Here is a 20,466-nt window from a genome sequence, read left to right on the forward strand (position 1 = left end):
ACTGCGTCATATAAACGCAGTGTTATCTTGATCGTTTACACATGAAAGAAAGGGGATCAGCCCTCCGCTTCAGGTACCAGTCCAGGGTAATATTGAATAAATATGACAGTGAAAAAATCACTTATATTTATTTTACCCCCCTTGGGAATCGAACCCGGGACCTCCGGAACGGTAGCCGAGCGTGCTGACCATTACACTACGGAGGCGGACAAAATTGGTACAGAGTATTTATGAATTTAGTCACTAACCAAATAATAAGTTGCCAAAATAAGAATGTCACATTTATGATACTACACTTGGGTCTGTTTTTATGCGGGTCTTTTTTATGCGATTTTCAAATGTAATGGAACCTATCCCTTATTTTTGTATGTAGTTCAAGTCTTTTTTATGCGAATTCGCATTTAAAAAATCTAAAATTTAGACTAGCGCAGGTTACAACCGTTAAAGTGTGATTGTGTCACTGGCACAAAGTTAAGCTCAAATCTTACATCGTATTCAAGAGATGCTTTATTTGAAAAAAACAGAAAAAGTACTTTAATTTGAATTTATCTCAAAAACGATTTCCCATATGTGGATATTTAATCAAGGAAAAAGCTCTTCTGTTTTAATTTTTATAAACTTTTTTTTTAGCGATTTTTGGAACATTCTATAATTTTGATTTGAAGTTATGCGGTTTTTAAAAATAATGGAACCTATTTCTCAGTTTTGTATGTACTTTAAGTATTTTATTAAAAATTAAACACTTGAATAATCCACTTAATTGAGTTTTATTTTTATTTACGACTAGTTTCGAAAACGACAATTGTTTTCATCTTCTGGTACAAATTAAAAACTAATTAAAATTAAAAGAAGATGAAAACAATTGTCGTTTTCGAAACTAGTCGTAAATAAAAATAAAACTCAATTAAGTGGAATATTCAAGTGTTTAATTTTTAATAAAATAATCATGTCATTCCACAAAGTTAATGCCGAATCAATAAATAATACTTTAAGTATTATTTTATGCGAGTCCCCGTGGAACGTATCTATCGCATAAAAAGAGACCCAAGCGTACACTAGTACACACCAGAATCGGTTACTTCTTCTCAGAAGGGAGGACGCTTAAGTTATTAGGTTTAGGAAGAACAACAAATGGTTGAATCTTGGTGATACATCCGGTTCCCACGGTGACATTATTCTCCCGGATGGTAAAGGATTGTGCTTGAGATAAAACCATCCCAGATAGCAGCGTCAACTGAACACTTGCATGTTCTCCAGGCATTAACATTTCTCTACCATCCACTATAATTAAAAAAAGAAAAAACATTTTAGAAAAATACTGGTTTATAAATTTTAATCACCAATTAATGAGAAAAGCGTTCAACATCTGTCTATGGATAGGGTGGAAGGAATCACATATCTAATTAATTTAATATTGTTATGGGGTCCTGAAAGCCTGGTTTAAGACTACCAGTAATTCTTTTTACACGTTGACTGCCGCGGTAATTTTTAGAATTCCGGTCTATAAATCCAATTCTTCGAAAATATTCTTTTACTTACAACATTTTGAGTGTGTCCAAATACTTCTTCACAAAATCTGGATTATCTCCAATTACAGGAGTTATTTTCATTTTATTAAAATCCAGGATTCGGACCTCACATACTAATATAAGAGTTTCTGCTTAGTAAAAAGCTTCTTTACATCTCACCAATAGATGTCTCTAGTGAAGTTCTAGTGAAGTTTTAGTGATTCAAGAACAAGCTTTGTAAATTGGTTCATATATATAGAACTTCCAAGAATTTGAGTAGTGTGGTTGTCAATAATTGGTAGAATTGGTGAATGTTACACGTGTGTAAAGTGATCACTTAAACCAGCCTATGCAGTCGTCAGCCCCGTAAATGCCCAGACTTCCATATTCTTTCATCTTTGATGAGATGTCAAACAATAATATTCTTTAACTTCTTGATTTTGAATAAATTTTTGTAATTATATTTTCTGTTCATTTATTAATAAATTTTCTATTTATGTAAGTCAGCATTAATTTTTTGATCTCTTCCCATGTGCCATCTATCCATATTAGCACTGATAAACTAGGAATTTTATCGTTGCTGCACGAATATGGCAAGTAAACACAGTACCAGATAACTCGTGGCCGGCATCCTAGCAAAGAACGCAATCTACGAGTTATCTCGTAGTTGGCAATCAACAGGTTAAACAATTACAAAGGAACAATTGCAGTATTATTGTCTTTACCGAAAAGGAAAAAAAAAACCATTACTTGTCAACATCTATCTGTGTTATCATCAACATACCATTTTTTTCATGTTTTTCCGGAAAATATCCAAGCAAAACAGAATTAAGTATATTTCAGCAAAAAATACAATCCTTAGGAGACTCTTACATACTATCAATGTAAATGGTAAGTTACACAAGCAAGTACGACTGCGGGCATACAACTCCAAGTGCCCTAGCCATTGCTGCAATCAAATTTTTTCACCTACTATTCCATCTCTATTTCCTTTTCCATATAAATTCATTCTAAACTCCTTCGTGCTTTATAATAAATATGAGTCATTTCTCCCTCTAATATTTATTTCATATGACCCTGGACTAGTAGCTAAAGCGCAGGACTGATCACCTTGCCTTTACATGATTAACGATCTTAATAACATTGCATCAATGAGATGCAACGTTATCTAGACGACTGATAACTTTGATTTTGTACAATTAATAATCCAGTAAGCAACGTGTCATTATGATGCAGTACTTAATGCACTATCAGTGTGCGAATAAGGGACAAAGAAGAAAAAATATACAGAGAAAACAGATAGGTTTTAAAATCTCCTTCCAGGTACTAAATGATTTTTTATCAATATACTTACATCTTAACTGTAAATTTAATTACATACAAATTATTTTTGTCCGCCTCCGTAGTGTAATGGTCAGCATGCTCGGCTACCGTTCTGGAGGTCCCGGGTTCGATTCCCAGGGGGGTTTAATAAATATAAGTGATTTTTTCACTCTAATATTTATTCAATATTGCACTGGACTGGTACCTGAAGTGGAGGGCTGATCACCTTTCCTTCATGTGTAAACGATTGAGATAACACTGCGTTTATATGAAGCAGTGCCCTATGCACCATTGGGGTGCGGTAAGGGATTTATTATTATTTTATTATACTTACATAAATCTATTCTGCAAGCAATGTCCCATGTAGCGCTGTACATTTGTTGAATGTATTTTTTGCCTGCAATAGGTGTTGATCTCCCGCCTTCTGCTTTACTCAGTAAATAAAACTCCGCTATGAAACTATTACTAAGTTTCTGACTTCCATGAGCACAAAGTATCATTCCTTTTTCTATCTCCTTTAACCGGAGTCCGCGAAGAAGGACTCCAACATTATCTCCAGCTACGGCCTAAAAAATCCAGTCGTAAATATCTATTGCTTGTAAAACAATTTTACAAAAGAGAGAAAGATAATATACTTATACTTAATCTTAAATCGTATAAAAGTGATACTTAACTTACCCGTGCCACATTCTTTTTAAATATCTGCATATCGGATACAGATGTCTTAAAATTGACTCCGAAACCCATTAATGTTGCTGAATCATTTTTCTTCATAATTCCTCTTTTTACGGTTCCAATCGCAACTGATCCTCTGCCGGGTATAGTAAAGGCGTTGTCTATTGGCATTAAGAACGGTGATTCAAAATCTCTTATGGGTATCGAAATGTGAGTGTCTAAAGCATGTAGTAATTTTCTTACAGATGGTTCACCTAAAACAAAATAATAAAAAAGTTCCATGAATTGATTCGGCAGTCACTTTGTGGTAAAATCTATCCATTTTTAATTAATGTTTTACTTAGTAAATACCACTATTTCTTAAAATCTACTGTGACACGTGTTTCGATGCATTCCGCATCATTTTCAAACACCGTATCCGTGTCACAGTGGATTTTAAGAAATAGTGGTATTTACTAAGTAAAACATTAATTAAAAATAAAAAAATTATTTAAGTTTAACTTAGTAAATACCACTATTTCAAACTTAAGTAGTAATCTATCCATTTTTAATTTCAGTGAAACTAAAATTAAAAATAGATAGATTTTACCACAAAGTGACTGCCGAATCAATTAAAAAATTAAAATATTGCTTATTTAATGCGGAGAAGCATCTAATCTGCTAATCTAATGTAGAATCAACATAACATTTTGAGTGTGTCCAAATACTTGTTCACAAAATCTGGATAATCTCCAATTACAGGAGTTATTTTCATATTATTTTTCAAAATGTTGTAAATAAATTATCTGGTCAAATTATAAGCATAATAATAAAAATGAAAATGGTATTTTCTGGCGTTACTCACGTGTGTGATTATAATCCAGGATTCGGATCTCACATACTAATATAAGAGTTTCTGCTTGATAAAAAGCTTCTTTACATCTCACCAATAGATGTCTCTAGTGAAGTTCTAGTGATTCATGAACAAGGTTTCTAAATTGGTTCATATATATATATATAGAACTTCTAAGAATTTGAGTAGTGTGGATGTCAATAATGGGTAGAATTGGTGAATGTTACACGTGTGTAAAGTGATCACTTAAACCAGCCTATGACGGTCGTAAGCCCCGTAAATGCCCAGACTTCCATATTCTTCTTCATCTTTGATGAGATGTCAAAAAATAATATAGAATCAACATTTTGAGAATTTCTTAACAAATTACAACAATGACCTAATGAAAAGAGGTCTTAAATTCTTTTTTATGACATGACATTGGGAAAACTTAAATAAAGTTGATCAGAGCGACTGCTGCTGAATTATCAATCTAAAACTATGATCAGTCAAGAAACAAGAAAAGTATGGACTGAAGCTTTATCTCTAGTATGTCGAATTTCTCAAATTATTTACTAGTTACAATTTGAAAACCAATTGAAAAGATCAGATCAACATACCAAAGGGCGACTTATCTCCGTTTAATGCTAAAAGGGCAGATCCGCAAATAATTGGCGTGCTGCTACCATCAAAACCAAATTCATCCAACAGTTCTCTCATTTCTATTTCCACTAATTCTAATATCTGTAAAAAAAATGTTTGGTAACATAATGATGAAAATGACATATCGCTCACTCCTTTCAAGAACGTCATATATCAAAAAACTTGATTTTGCAGGAGAACGTTTTTAACGTTTAAAAATATAATACAATGTATTAAAAATAAATATCAAGCCACTTATTGAAATTTTTACTGTGCAACAGATCTTTTTAGGTAAAACCTGGAGGTTTTTCTCCATTTGAAAAATATTTTGTATGTTTAAAAAAATAATTAAACAATACCTTTTCTTCAAAATGCAAAAACAACACTTTCTGCCCTGTAGCGGGTAAATATTAAGTTAAAAATATTCCTCTTTTGCTGGGATATAGTACATTTTTTGGGCATTCCGAAAACATGCACAACTGAAAATTGACGATTTTTGATTTATGACGTTCTTGAAAGGAGTGAGCGATATGATAAATGTTAATAAAGTTTATAGAAACTATGTGGCTTATAAAAAAACTATTTAAGTGACCAAAAACAAGTTTCAATCTTTTTTTAAATAGTTACATTACAGGAAAGAGTAAAACAAATTAAAACTCAATCATTAAACTGGACTCAAAAATAAAATTGATATTTTTATATTCAGATTATAATTTATTCATTTTTACACCTTTGCTTCCGTCTTATTAAAGAAGGATAACTGAAATAAAGATATATCGCCAGACACCATTTTCGTGTTCATACTTACATCCGCATCAACCAGATCCGCTTTGTTGATGAATACCACAAACTTGGATATTCCCACTTGCTTAGCAAGAAGCAAATGTTCCCTGGTTTGAGGCATCTGGCCATCTGTCCCGGCCACTACTAGAATAGCGCCATCCATTTGAGATGCTCCTGATAACATGTTTCTAATAAAACTAGCATGACCCGGGCAATCAGTGTGGGCATAGTGTCTCTTTTTAGTACTGTAACCTATATGAGCAGTATTGATTGTTATACCTAAAAAAAAAACAATGCTATACACTAATCTGGATTTACAATTTCAAGTCGTGTTTATTTTGGTCTAATTCACGTATTCATCACCTCGAGCTTTTTCTTCCGGAGCTTTATCGATGCTGTCATATGAAATGTACTTTGCCAAACCTTCGGGCTCTAGTACTTTGGTTATTGCTGCAGTTAGCGTAGTTTTCCCGTGATCAACATGTCCTATCGTACCTACATTGCATTGATCCCTTTCTTCTAGTGTATTGGCAGGCAATTGATTTGCGGAACAGTAATTTCTCAATCGAAATGCATAATCCTTTTTGCTAGTAAAACCGTTTACTAAGAAGTCGGAACTTTTGAATGATTTATTCAATAAATGTTTCTGTAAAGACCTTTGAAATATCGCAAATAAAGTACAAGACATGTTTGATCACCAAATTGTCTTCATTAAAAATTGCGCATAAACGTTTCAAATAAAATTGAAAAATATAACCTAGAATTTTTGACAGTTCATAAATAAATCGGTAAATGGTGAAATGTCAAATTTTATAGTGTTGCCTGAGAACAGTACCTACCTTTCCAAAAACCACTTCTCGGGTCGTGTCCTCTTTTTTATTTATCCATAATTTTATTCAAGATCTTTTTATTTGTGAATTTAATTTATCATCATCATAATCTTCAAGAATTCAATTTTAATAAATTGCTGCACAATCAATCATTGTAGCTACCAGCATTATGCAATATAGGACAGTTTCTTATGGTAGGGAGTGACCGGAGCCATTTTGTCGCAACGTAACACGTTACGATGCGAGCATTCGTATAGTCAGTACAGCGAGCCGAGCACTCCATTCGTAGTTTCGGATGCTCGCCGCAAGCGATGTTACGACGAAATGCTCCGGTCAGTTCCCACCATTAGATGCAGGAGAAAAAATAATTCAGTTATATATTGTAGTTAGTACAATTTACAATAAGAAATTCTGTATATTGAATACCTATATTAACTCCCAAAATTGGATTTCCCAACAGACCGAACATATAAATGAGTACCCAGAAAGGAGCATGCATGGGGACTTCTCCAATAAATGACACCAGTCTAATGTCGGTTACGATGAAACCCGGTCACTGGTCAAATAAAAAAATTGTGGAAAAAAGTGAATAGTTGTTATTTTATTATATTATTAAATAAAACAATAATTGTGGAAAACCTACAAAATATCTTTATTATCGTTTATAAGTAAAATACAGATTTTTTTTATAAAATTAGTCAAGCACACCCAACAATTAGGTGTATTCGTAACAAAAAAAAATCACATTTAAAAATTGTTAAGTCAAAATAATTTAAAATTATTTTAGAGAGCAATACACTCACTTCTGACATTATTCAGTCTTAAATATATATTTCAAAAATTCACAAGTAATTTCTAAACAATTTTCTTACAATTAAAATAAGGCACAATTTATTTTCTTAAATGCATAAATAAAAGTCATAAATGCATTTTAAAAGATCAACTTAATTCTATAAAATGTTGTACTATCAAAACTAAAATATATTCTGTAACAACCATTCAACATAATGCGGCGAGTATATTATAGTGTAAATGGGAGATTGCGGTTGGTAACATACGCTAAAATGAAGTAAATATCACATCAGAATGATTAACAACATGTTAATCTCAATATAAACTAGGAAAGTAAAACTTCACAAACATGTATGGTAATTAATGAGATAAAATTTTAGGGTAATAATAATTGCTTCAATTTCTTAGATTCACTCAAATTGCAAGAAGCGTCATTCCGCTTTTTAATAACTATAGGTCGGTCATTCTTTCTCTGTATCAATAGATGTTCGTCAAGTTCATCATTTTTCGAGTGTTTACTTCGGTTTTTAGTCCCAAGAACCTTTTCTGAAGAATGATAATATTTAACAGTGTCCAAATCCTGTTTCTCCGAATTACAAATTCTAATATCTCTGCAGTTTGAATTTTTCTTATTGGCATCCTTCTTTTCCTTCCTGTCCATGCCTAAATTAATAGACTTGTCAGATGCATTGTACGATATGTGAGAATTTTGAGATTTTTTAAGAGTATTAAGTTTATTCTTTTTGTTTATTTCTCCTTCGTTTGAACTCAATGTGTGCGTGGCGATCTCGTGAGAATTAGCCTGTATTCCCACATCGCAACTTCTTTTACTGTTGCGAGAATTATTTTTCTCGAGTGAAACTCCAGAAAAGGAACTTTGAAGGGCCAACGGTCCTAGTTCGGAGCAAAATGAATCGAACGAAGACCCGAGAGAATTTTTGCAATTACTCGAAATAATAGAATCGGCATTCAAATGAGTATGTTTCCTTTTAAAAGTGCTCATCTTAATTCCTTCTTCTTTGTATTTATTGCTTTTAGTGGTTTTTATAGGACGTTTGACTCTTACTCGACCGCTTTGCCTCGAAGACCTGCGACTTGATTTACTCTTAGAACTGCTTTTACTTCCCCGAAGATCTTTCAATACTTCTTTACGACCAGAATACTTAAACTCCTCGCTGGATATCGGATCCAAATTATTCGAGTACTTGATGCGAGCTAATTGTTTATTGCACGCTTCGGATTCAGAATCTGTCTGATATTCTCTTATATTGAGTCCGTTCCCTGAATTTGTTTCGGCGATATCATCTGTACTTAGATTTAGGTCTTTCTGTCTGAGAACAATATTAACTTTACTATCCCGAATTTTGAATGATGCCATGGATCCATTTTCCTCATCTGAAGTAGTGGTCAAGCCTTGATTTTGCAAAAACGGAAGAATCATTTTTCCGTTGGCTAACAGCAGTTCAACTTGTTCCGGGCTTAACCCGGCATTACCGGACCTTCTGTTATTTGTAATGTTGTGCCTTTGTTTAGTAGACGACATAGCACTTAATATGTGAGTTCCAATCTGAGATTCAACGGAAGTTGTGCTTTCCTTTCTAGTGCATACGGTATTATTCCTGGTATGACGTCGCCTAGACGATTTAGATATTGGCTTCATTCTTCTTCTGCTCGCAACTTTAGTTTTCATTTCTGCTATTTTTACAGACAATTGACTATCTAATGAGTTCCTTCGAGATTCCACTGACACATGCCGAAGACTAAAACTGATTTGAGAATCCTGAAAAACACAAAAATATGTGTGTAAGTACATATATAATACAATGAAATTAACAATTGAATAATTTATTTTTCTTATAAAAAGAGAAATATAAGGCTTTAATTACCTGTGAGTTTCTTCGGGGAGCAGTGGAAGACTGGCTGTGAGAGTGTTGCGCTCCAGTTAAAGCACCTCTTCGCTTCACAAATCGGGGGAGATTATTTGCCCATGTTGAACTGAAATCGTGACTGGCCACAGAATTCAATTCAAAATTCAGCCCCAAAGGATCAGTGTGTGTGTTTTGGAATGAAATAGACATTCTACCCTGATTATGTAATTCTTTACGCCGAGCGAATGCTTGCGCAATAATTTTGTGCTTCTGCAACTTAACCGGTTCCTCAACTTCACAACCACATTTTCTGCAACAACAAAAAAAGGAATATTATATCATCTGTGCCTTACCTTAACACATTGTTTGCGGAAAACGCTAAAAGGTGTCTTTTATATGCTGTTGGTAGAGAGCGGGAGACGCTTATAAGCGTTCTATTTGTTTACTTTTGGTAGAGCGCAAGAGATGCCAAAAACATTGTATGTACAGATCAGAATTGTGTTTGCAGTTACTTGCGATTACTATACTGAGGCTCGGGAGGCAGACAGTCCGAGTATAATTAGTGTCGGGGTTGATGAAAAAACTGACCAATAACAATTTTTGTATTAAGGAAATCATAATATATACATAACCAAATATAATTACATACCTCCTTATACACCTTTTCCAAGTGTCCACAGTGGAGCCTGTCCATGCCCAGCTTGCCATGACAGCCGCAGAGCAGAAGAGACACAGCAATTGCAGTTGTAACATGGCTACACTCGGCCGCTCAGTTTGTACACACTCGTTGGGTTCCGTACCACGATGCATGGCTGTCAAACGACATCTGAAATTGGCATTGTGTTAATATTTAACATATGAATCTTATTTAAACCCTCTCAAATAGCCTTTCCTTAGGATATGGAGCTGGTCACTTTGAGATTAACCCATTATCTACATCATGGGTCGGCAACCTGCGGCCCGCGAGACATCTTGGTGCGGCCCGCGAGATTCTCGCCACAACGCACATGACGGACGATATTATACACAATCGAGTGAAAGGAAGTGAGAAAGGGAGCGAAGGGAATCTCATTGATTTTATTAAATACAATAAATGTCGTTAAAATATACACTTAGCGTTTTATTTTTAAAACTAAAATATTTGTAAATAAATATTGTATGTATACCTACTGCAAGTGCGGCCCGCACTGATCCCCATGAAAAATATTTGTCCCTTTTACAACAAATGGTTGCCAACCCATGATCTACATGATGGGATATTAGAATCCATTTCTAACTCCCAATAAAAATGTGATTTAGAAATAGTACCTTTTCAAATCTACTAAGGTGTGAAATGCAGATAGTCATGTTAAAATATTATTTAAGATGAAATAATTTGATAATTTATGAAGAACTTATTGATTCAGTTTAAAAGCAAATTTTTTGCTCACATCACTCAATTTTTACACTGATGTGTACTGAAAAATTAACATTCAATAATATTTTATAGAATTATTTATTTTTCTTCTTCTTATCTCTATCCGCACCCAATGGGGCATACGTCACTGCATCATATTGATACAATGTTATCTCAATCATTAATTATATGAAGGCAAGTCCAGGGTGATATTAAATAAATATGAGAGTAAAAATCACTTCCCTCCCCCCGGATTTGGGCCTGGAACCTGCAGCATGATAGGCAAACACGCTACCACTGCACTATAGAGGCGGACAATACTACAAATTACAAATTACTATTGATAACACTACAATTGACTACAAATTATAAATAGATAATACTCACACGAGATAAAGGCGGAAGCTATCATACCAATTGTTGTAATTCAAAAACTCATAAACGTGGTAGAAAAATGTAGCCCCAATAAATAGTAAAGATAGAACAGCCGTTACTCCACACCTCATTATGGAGTTACGGATCTTACTAGAAGCACGAGCTGAGATAATGTCTTTACTCGAAGTCTGCACTGATATCAATGTCGCCATGCCTAGGAAAACAAAAATTAAAAATATTAAATAAAAAATTGTATAAAAAAGTATCGTATAATAAACGAGGCATACAAAAATATTTTATCATAAAATTAATGTACTGAAAATTAGTACAGGTAAAATTCATTAGTATATATTAAATAATAAATTATAAGCTTTAATTTATGTATAAGTAAATTATAATAAATGTATTTAATTTTTAAAGTTTTTTTTAATTCATGGACATTTTTTAATCAATAAATATTAATGTATAGTCATTTAAATATTATTATATAGTCATTTTGTCAGTATATCAATATTTTTAAAGAAATATATATATTAAAAATTTTGAATACGTTTATTGCACCTATATAAAATGGACCAAAAATATTATACTTTTGGACTAGCTAATTCAAGATATTTTTCTAATTTTGATTCCTCTTTTAATAAATTAGCTTTTACTGTAAAGCAAAAGCAACACATAAAGTAAAATGTAGGACAATTTTGTTTAGAGTGTAGGTGGAGGTAGGTGGAGGTAGGTGGAGACTGACCGGAGCATTTCGTCGTAATATAACCGAGCATCAGCGAGCATCCGAAACTATGGATGGAGCGCTCGGCTCGGTGTACTGACTGCCTGAATGCTCGCATCGTAACGTGTTACGTTACGACGAAATGCTCCGGTCAGTCTTCACCTTTATAAGTAGGCGCATTGTAAGCAAATTTTATTGATTCAATGCTTGTTTCATGGAATTTTTATGAATAGACTTATTCATAAACTAGTGCTTTAAATTAAATACTTATTTATTAAATTCTTACCTTAATGTCTACTCCGTTATGGCATGAGTGAAAAAGAAAGGTAAATCACATTAAAAAAATTAAAATCCACGTAACGTAGTATGTAGATAATGTAACAATTTGATCGTGGAAGTATGGAACACTCACCTCGTGATAGGAAGTATCCGCCAATGAGTAGGACGGCAGAAATAGGCCCGAGAAGGAATCCGGCCCTGATGGCATGATTGAGGTACCCCACAAAACATATTCCCACAATACTACTGCCATCTATCTCTCCCAACGCCATTATTGTAATGGTAAGAACTAGCGGCAAAGACCACGCTACTAAATGAAAATAGGCCCCTTTTTTGTCAATGCGATCCTGTATTTTGCCTGTAAAATAAATGATATATTAGTATTTAAACTATGAAAAAATATTTTAATTTGAATTATTTTTAGTAAAGTTTACTTACCTAATGCTTTGAAGCTCATGTGCCAAGCATAGGTGAAAATCACAAACCAAACACAAGCGGCCATCAAGAAATAATACACCTAAAACATTTATAATAAATTGTAATATGTAAATATTAAATCTAAATATAATTTATTATTAGATTAAAACTAATATTTTTAGCTTTTCCACTTTTTTATTTGACCAGCGACCGGGTTTCGTCGTTACCGACATCATCAGACTGGTTTCCAGACCAGTCTGATGATGTCGGTAACGACGAAACCCGGTCGCTGGTCAAATAAAAAAGTGGAAAAGCTAAAAATATTGGTTTTAATCTAATAATAAATTAAAAATGCAATTCCATCACGAAGTCAGTGGATAATATAAATCTATTAAATCTAAATATGTATACCGCGTTTCATTTAAAACAACAAAAAAAAAATAAGTATTTTTTTTAATTTGCATAAAAGTACTAATTTAACAATTTGTGGTATGATCAAGAAAGTAAATGCATCGCTTAGAAAATATTTTTTTTCGCAATAAACTAATTCTATTTTGGCAATTTAATAGTATGTATAACATTAGAAATCCAACTATTGATGGTAAACTTTGATACACAGTTTTTCAAAACTATAAAATTTATAATTTGTTTTTTATATAATAACACTGGATTTTTTTTAATGAATAAAATAAAAATTCCTTTAAAAAAGAATGAAAATATTTTTTTTTTCAATTGATTAAAATTACCTATTTTATTCGCTGCTTTTTACCAAAGAAATTATTTTCAATGAGGATCTGGATAAAGATTTAATTCTATTTAGTAGTAAATAATATGTCAATGATTGTGGGTACCAAGTTTTTTACTATCCCATAAATGTGTTATCAAAATTATGTTTGTAGAAGAATGGGAGCCAAAGTATTAAATAAAATGTACAAGGAAATTAATATATTCCTTCAAACTTGAATCAAATTACTATATTGACATTGTTCAAATGAGGCATTGTTCTAAATAAACAACAGTAAACAATGTATCAACAATTTTCATTCCACGCAATAACATTTTACATACTGCAATCCAAACATAATTTTTAAAATGTCACATCAGAGTTCAAGTCAAATTGAACCATATTTGTTTTACTTTTTAAAGGAAAGAGTTCAAAATAGCTTACCAAAACAAAGATGATGACACAAGACAAATTTTCCCCTGCAGATGGTTCTCCACGGCGCATTGTCTTATCTTTGGAACAGACGATATCACCTCGAGAATCAAATAAAAACTGAGCCAGCCAACTAAAATTTAAGACACAAAAAGATGAAAATAATGACAAAATTAGATTTTTTTAAATTTACAACAAATATTTATTTTTTTATTTTTCACATACCCGATAGAAGAAATCATGTAGCAGACATTTATGTAGAAAATAACCAAGGCTGGGTATTTGGAAGAGCTCCTCCAATCGACGAGGAAAGTAGCTGCTGTAAACAAGTTTAGAGCGAAGGCCAAGGAAGCTCCCCACATCACGAGGCGCCGTATCTGGTTGTGTTCGTCTTCCGTGTACAGCGGATCTCGGCACGGAAGGCCACATCCAGACATACCTGCAATTAAAACGCTATCTTATATCTACAAAAAAAAAGTATTATATTTACCAACCAATCAAAATAAATAATACGTACCTTCATAAAAATGTAGAGACATATCAGTATGAACAAGGGGAGGCAAGCATTGCCCGCTCGTGTTAAACTTCATTTCCTTCACATCATTATCACACTCGGGAGGAAACAAAGAAGAGTTGCATTTCAGAAATTCCGGAAAAATGGTGGTGTTGTAGACTAGTTTACACGGTTCTATGATCATTCGACACATTTCTAATGACGGCAGAAACACCATATCTTGCCCCTTGATTTCTTCACACCTGGGCATGAACGTAGCGCACAGAAATAACTGCACCACAGCCCAGCATTTGGGAATATTTTTTAGCGCCACATATTGCTGCAATTTCTCGTAGACTTGGTCTTGACTATAACTGTAGGTCAAGTGGAGACTGGTATGGGAATATGTCAACTTGGAGCCCAGACACGTGTTGGTTTTCAGCGGTTCACACTTAGCTTTCCGCACGCAGTGAATAAGCGTCATCTCTCGTCCATCATACCAAGCCTTGTTTTCCTTGCTCTTCTTAGCGATCCGGAAATTCTGGGTCCCGGGGATCGCCTCCAACTGGGGGTCCTCAGGATCCGAAATGCTAAAATGGCTATCTTTCTCTTTGTGTATACTAGAGTGTACGTGTTGAATGGAAGTTTGGAGACAACATGCTACTGCGAACACAAAACATATCCCCTTCATCCTGGAACAAAGGAAAAGGAAACGTGAGAAACTCAAATTCAAAATAATCAGTTTTTTTTATGTTTTAAAAGAAAATAGCAAAATAGCAAAATAAGGCATGATTTCAGATATAATTTTTTTTATTGTTTGGGGGTATGTGATGAAGAAGAACAAGTTTAATAATATTGTATTTTATTGAGGCCTAGATACATTTGATTCAGTTTTGTGGTGTATTATTTATTCACCAATGACAATCAGTTTTTCTTGTCGCGCAACATCAGGATATAATATGAAGGAATAAGGAAAAATTAAAATCCTTTATTGTTGACGCATACCTTTATTCAGAAAATAAGAGGATATATTATAATATAATTTCACAAAAATGTATATTTCAACTTTATTTTACAAAGTGTGTTAAAAGTAAACTAACATCTTACGAAAACAATCACAGCTCTCCGACAGCCCGAGATCAGGTTACATCCACTTGGCTTGAATCTGCAGGCAATGCGTGGTACAGTTCAAATTCAGGTCCCATTTCACAAGTCGCTATCGCTGGTACATCTCCTTGCATAATGATAACTTCAGGAGAAAAAAAATTGATGTAAATAATGGGTTTAATAATTACATAATGAATTGTACAAAGATGATCACAAAATCCTCACCTGTTTAGTCAGTCGATTCCCGGAATGTAGAAACATGTCATCTGAACTATTATTCGCAAACAAGAAATATCCCTTACCATGAGCACACAATTAGAGAGGGACTTCTATATAATCTGTTGAGATCACCGCTTTTGTAAATACCTACTCGAACAACTACAATCTACTTTTAATGTCGCAATATGTATTAACAAATGTGTTGGTCACGAAAATTTAAAAAAAGTAGGTATTTAATTTGTTTTTAATGTTTAAAATCTTTTAATGAATGAGAGTAATAAAAATGAATAATTACTGAGTATCGGCCATGATCCAAACACCAACTTACAAACTCTTTACCAGTTGGTCATGTAATAGAAGTTAACTATTATTACCCTTAAGACAAAGAAATCGGGGATTCGCAAACATGTGCTTCTCTGGGCACTTTTATAACGCATGAGTTAGTACATTTTTTCATGCATATGTAGATAGGTATTACTGGATTAACAGAAAATTTCATTCTGGGATTTTTATTTCATCATCTTTCCCAGTAATTCCGGAGTCTACTGTTATCGAAATCAGAATAAATGATGGTTGTCAAACAAAAGTCTTTTTTATTATGTAAAATATACATTTATTTAGAACTAAATTATCAATCATACAATTCACGGGTGGAAGTGAATCATTCTAAAGGAGACTTTAATGGAATAAAGATGATAGGATGAAATATTGTTACTTAGCTTTATTTTTATAAAGCAATGTACCGGAAGTATTAACCAAAAAACGAAAACAAGTTCCGCTCGAATGCCGAATAAAAGAAATCATCCTAGGATGCTTTGAAATAAGGTATATAGTATCCATACAGATAAACACTAAATTTCTCGTACAGTCCTGAAGAGTATCTATATATTTAAGATTTAGATATAAACATAACGAGGTGTTTGGAACACAATTATTCCAATTTATAGGAGTCAGCTTTATTGAAAATAAATATAACTAGTATTACAATGTGAAAAATTACATTACTGTTTTGTAAAGTGCTAAAGAAAATCAATCAATCCAATTGCAAATTTAAAGAAGAAAAAGAAATAAAAATATTTTTAAATCATGCACTTACATCAAACCTTAATCTTAGGATTAGAACATTTTCTAACAAAAAATATATACACTAATATTTTTGATACTGTTTTCATCGATTCGATTAATATTATGCATTCAAATTATATCTGCAACGTCATCAAGTCAGAATATTTGTAATTCAAAAGTTTATTGAAAGTGAATTTTTTTTATATAAATATAAGTTTTGTAAAAAATCAACAATTCTAGAGAAACTTTTATTGAATGACCTAGCTTTCATAAATGGAAACAATAATAACAAATTCACAAATTAATTAAAAATTAATCATTATTTATTGAGAACACAAGTGGACTCTTCCAACTGAAATTTGCTATTTAAAAACGTCCTTATAAAATAATCGATCACATCAACACCTGATAAAGGTGCTTATTGATAATGTTAAGAAATACTTTAACAAAACCTGCTTTAAAAGTTATTATTTCTGCCAGCTCTGCGGAAAGTTCTGGAATTGGAAGATCGTCCTCGGCTGCGTGCCCCCCTCCAGGGACTGCCGCCCCCGCGCCCCCGGTGCCCATTGATGCCCCCACGGGATGACTCCATGTCGGGATTTTGCCTCTGATGGAAGCCCCTGTTCCCCCCTCCTCTGTTGTCATTCCTAAATCTAGATGAATTGTCGTTTCGATTACTTTCGCCAATTCCCGATGCGTCCGAGCCGCGATTGTCTCTATTATAAGTCATGTTATTGAAGTTATTCTGATCGGGAGGACCTTGGAACGGTCCTCTTCTTGAATCATCATAATTTCTGTTAAAATCGTTATCATTGTTTGCGTTAAAACTTCTATTGGAATTAGAATTGTAGTTTCCGCCCCAATCTTGCCCCCCGCCATTATCGGGATTAATTCTATTCTGGTTGTTATTGAAGATCCGGTTGTCCGTATCAAAACTCCCATCATTTTCTGAATGAACTCCGGAGTAGTTTGGTTCGGTGTTATTACTCGGAGGACCAACTGAAGTATTTTGCTTATCGTTAAAATTTGAATTTTCAGAACCAGATTGAGGAAATCTCATGTCTTGATCTTTCGGGACGTCATTTAAAAACGATGAATTAGTATCGCAATCATCATCATCATCCTCATTATCCTCATTATGTGGCATCACATCGTGTAATTCTTCTATTTCTCCTGATGCGATACACTTTTTTAAAGCGATGGGTCCTTCTGCAATAGCTGCTTCTAGTCTAGAACCCGGTTCCACGGGAACGAGTTTTCCGTAGATAATAATAGCGGAAGGAGTTATCTGTTGCAAGGGAACCACTCCCGGTACGGACTCCACTAAAGCCTGTGCCAGAGCATCCGTGGGATCTTCCCCTCCCGTATGGTTCCACTGAGCCTGGAATTGTCGAGGTATGGGTTTGCTGTAAGGAACCTTCTTGCCTTTCTTATCGGAATCCAAAGGAATAACACTCGTGTCCAGGTCTAGACCGGGAATAGCCTTATCTACAGAAGTGAATATCTCCACTTTGTCTTCTGGACCCATACCGGGGATCATGGCCGGCTCATCCAACTCGTTTTCATCTTGAATTCCCGGAGGTAAAGTGTTAAGGTTATATTTATCTCTCATCAAATCTCCCGGACGATTTCTAGTCCAGAATTTAGACGTATGATCGTTGGAACCGGAACATAATATGTGCCCGAGCGGGTGCCAAGCTAAAGTCCAAACGATAGACTCGTGAGCGTCTTCGATGCAACCCACTTCTTTATCTGTGCCGACATTCCAAAACAGTATGGCTCCGTCCGAGCCCCCGGAGCAGAAGAGTCCCTCGTGCGTGGGATGCCACGCTACGCTGGAAGCTTCCTTCTTGTGACCCCTGAAGATCTGGAGCTCCGTTCCCATCTTGCGTATATCGAATAACTTGAGAAGGTGATCTCGAGATGCGGTTATAAGCCAGTTTCCATTTTCGTTCCATTTTAGATCCATAACTGTAGACTTATGAGCGTGCAAAGTAGCGAGAGACTGTCCCGACTTAGGGTCCCAAAGCTTGATAGGCTGCTGGTTATCTTTACTTCCCGAAACTATGAGAGACTTGGTGGGATGCCACTGCACGCACTTCACATCGGCTCCGTGACCTCGCAAGATTCTTTCTTCTTGACACCGATAAAAATCAAATATTCTCAATGTCCCGTCATCTGAACAAGTCACTATTTTGGCATCAGAAGGACTAAAACTTATTCCTCTAACAGCTTCCTTATGAGCTTGAAACATTTTCACATTATTCATATTGCTCTGCCAATATTTTACATAACCGGAATGATCGCCCGTGACCATCCACCCTTCCCCGCGTGACCACACCATAGATCGCACGGGACTATCATGCGCTTGCAATATAGTTTCAAAGTTGAACGTTAACCCGTTCCACAGTGTAAATTCTCCCGAAGACGCCCCGGTGACGAGCCTCCTACCCTCGGGCGTCCAGGCGACAGCAAATATTGGGCAGCGCATCTTATTCGTAGCAGTCTTTACAAATCGAGTCGTAACAGCATTGATGGGATTATCTAAGTAGGACGGCGGAGGGAGGAGATCGGGAGTGTACATAGCGTCAGGCTGGAGAGCATACCTGTCGCGCCAGTCTCGCTGCCAAACTCGACATTCTAAGGCTTTTATTATTGCTGCGTTATAATCGACAGTTTTTCTCATCACCGATTTTCTCAGTCTTTTACCGTCAAAATCATCCTGCGTCATGGGACCCTGCTGGAGAGTGCGCATGGGATAGGCGTACGGTTTGAAGTTATGGCGAATCCCTCCCCGGCCGCCCATTCCCATTCCCATGCCCATGCCCATTCCCATACCCATACCCATCCCCATCCCCGGACCCATGCCGGGAGGCGGCAGGCTGATGTTGGGCGGAGGATGCGAAAATTCCATCTTGACTTTGTCGGGTACCTATATTATAAATGAAATATTGACCTAATGTAAGTAAATAGAATTAGAGCCCAGAACTGTTACATTGATGTGTCATTCTTACCTTCCGTCACTTAAAAATCTCCGCGCGAAGTCAAACGGTAAATATGAACATGGAATCACAATTGTTTTACGTGCTTCTAATTTTGGAAATCATAAGCTAACTTAATGACCGACATTATGTCTAAATAACAAAATACAAAACACGATTAGTCCATAACCTGCCCATTTTGATGTGCACACACCATAAACAAATCAATCAACAGCCAAAAACAAGTTAGGCGTCCCCAAAAATTAAAATAAAATTAAAGTAAGTAGGTACCTAATCAATTCGTTAGCATGGAATAGTTACCTAATGAAATATTTGGGTAATAATAGGTATCACTTCCCAAGCGGCGCTGAAAAAATAAGGAGGCTGTGAGAGGTAAAAAGTGAAAAATAAAAATATTCAGACAAATTGCGCCTAGTGGTTATTATTGATTATTCAATGATTTTAAAAAAATGTTTTTCTCTCTCCATTTACTGATTTTCTATGATAAGTCCCCTCTCCCTCCTGTGAATACGTAATCTCAATAAGAGTAAATTTAAAAGAATGATTAATAATTCCAATTCTTTAATAATATTTTATCATGGCCTCAATTTTTTTCAACTTTTTAATCCAAAAATGTGTCATTTATTAATCCGGTCCTCGCTGTCGTGGTAATAATGTCAACCATGAAAACATAACTCCAAAATTAAACACAAATTCTGTCTCAAAACATTTTTAATCAAAGTCATTAATTCATACTTTTTGTGAGGTCAAGGGATCTCTCATCCTTTATATCAATGCGACCAAATTATGTCTATTGTGACCTCCTTCTGTATTACAGCTCACTCTTAAGACCTACATGTGTCATGTAACTCACGACCTGTCTTGGTGGTAGGAGCTTCACCTTCTCGGAGTCCAATAGTGGTCCTTCAAGGTTGTGACTTCGTTTGCGATCGAATGCGTCACAATTATAAAGAATTTGGATTGGCGTTTCGTTATCCTCCATATAAAATTTGCATACTGGG

General features: G+C 34.8%; 3 protein-coding genes across 4 annotated transcripts; all 3 read right to left on the reverse strand.

The window, feature by feature from the left end:
- Window positions 1–1,067: 1,067 nt before the first annotated feature.
- LOC148313068 (uncharacterized) lies at window positions 1,068–6,535 on the reverse strand. The gene is made up of 6 exons (XM_088269525.1): window positions 6,106–6,535; window positions 5,768–6,021; window positions 4,938–5,061; window positions 3,510–3,760; window positions 3,166–3,397; window positions 1,068–1,281 (listed from the first exon to the last, which is right to left on the reverse strand). Exons 1-6 carry the CDS (start codon window positions 6,428–6,430, stop codon window positions 1,076–1,078), a joined length of 1,392 nt encoding a protein of 463 aa, XP_088125651.1. The 5' UTR covers window positions 6,431–6,535; the 3' UTR covers window positions 1,068–1,075.
- A 665-nt stretch (window positions 6,536–7,200) lies between these two features.
- smo (smoothened, frizzled class receptor) lies at window positions 7,201–19,665 on the reverse strand. 2 transcript variants are annotated; one of them, XM_088268914.1, is made up of 10 exons: window positions 19,478–19,665; window positions 14,097–14,764; window positions 13,805–14,018; window positions 13,592–13,712; window positions 12,445–12,523; window positions 12,140–12,364; window positions 11,016–11,217; window positions 9,882–10,058; window positions 9,251–9,542; window positions 7,201–9,144 (listed from the first exon to the last, which is right to left on the reverse strand). In XM_088268914.1, the coding sequence occupies exons 2-10, from the start codon at window positions 14,761–14,763 to the stop codon at window positions 7,741–7,743; spliced, it is 3,381 nt and encodes a 1,126-aa protein (XP_088125040.1). In that variant the 5' UTR covers window position 14,764; window positions 19,478–19,665; the 3' UTR covers window positions 7,201–7,740. The 2 variants fall into 2 exon arrangements, with proteins under 2 accessions (XP_088125040.1, XP_088125032.1); XM_088268906.1 differs by lacking the exon at window positions 19,478–19,665 and adding an exon at window positions 15,173–15,983.
- Window positions 16,197–19,665, reverse strand: Wdr33 (WD repeat domain 33). Its single transcript, XM_088268926.1, has 2 exons — window positions 19,478–19,665; window positions 16,197–19,395 (listed from the first exon to the last, which is right to left on the reverse strand). The coding sequence occupies exon 2, from the start codon at window positions 19,375–19,377 to the stop codon at window positions 16,921–16,923; it is 2,457 nt and encodes an 818-aa protein (XP_088125052.1). The 5' UTR covers window positions 19,378–19,395; window positions 19,478–19,665; the 3' UTR covers window positions 16,197–16,920.
- Window positions 19,666–20,466: the final 801 nt, after the last annotated feature.

This window comes from Brachycentrus maculatus, unplaced genomic scaffold (genome assembly GCF_059751285.1).
Source record: "Brachycentrus maculatus isolate JH-2025_06_01 unplaced genomic scaffold, ASM5975128v1 h1tg000024l, whole genome shotgun sequence".
NCBI lineage: Eukaryota > Metazoa > Arthropoda > Insecta > Trichoptera > Brachycentridae > Brachycentrus > Brachycentrus maculatus.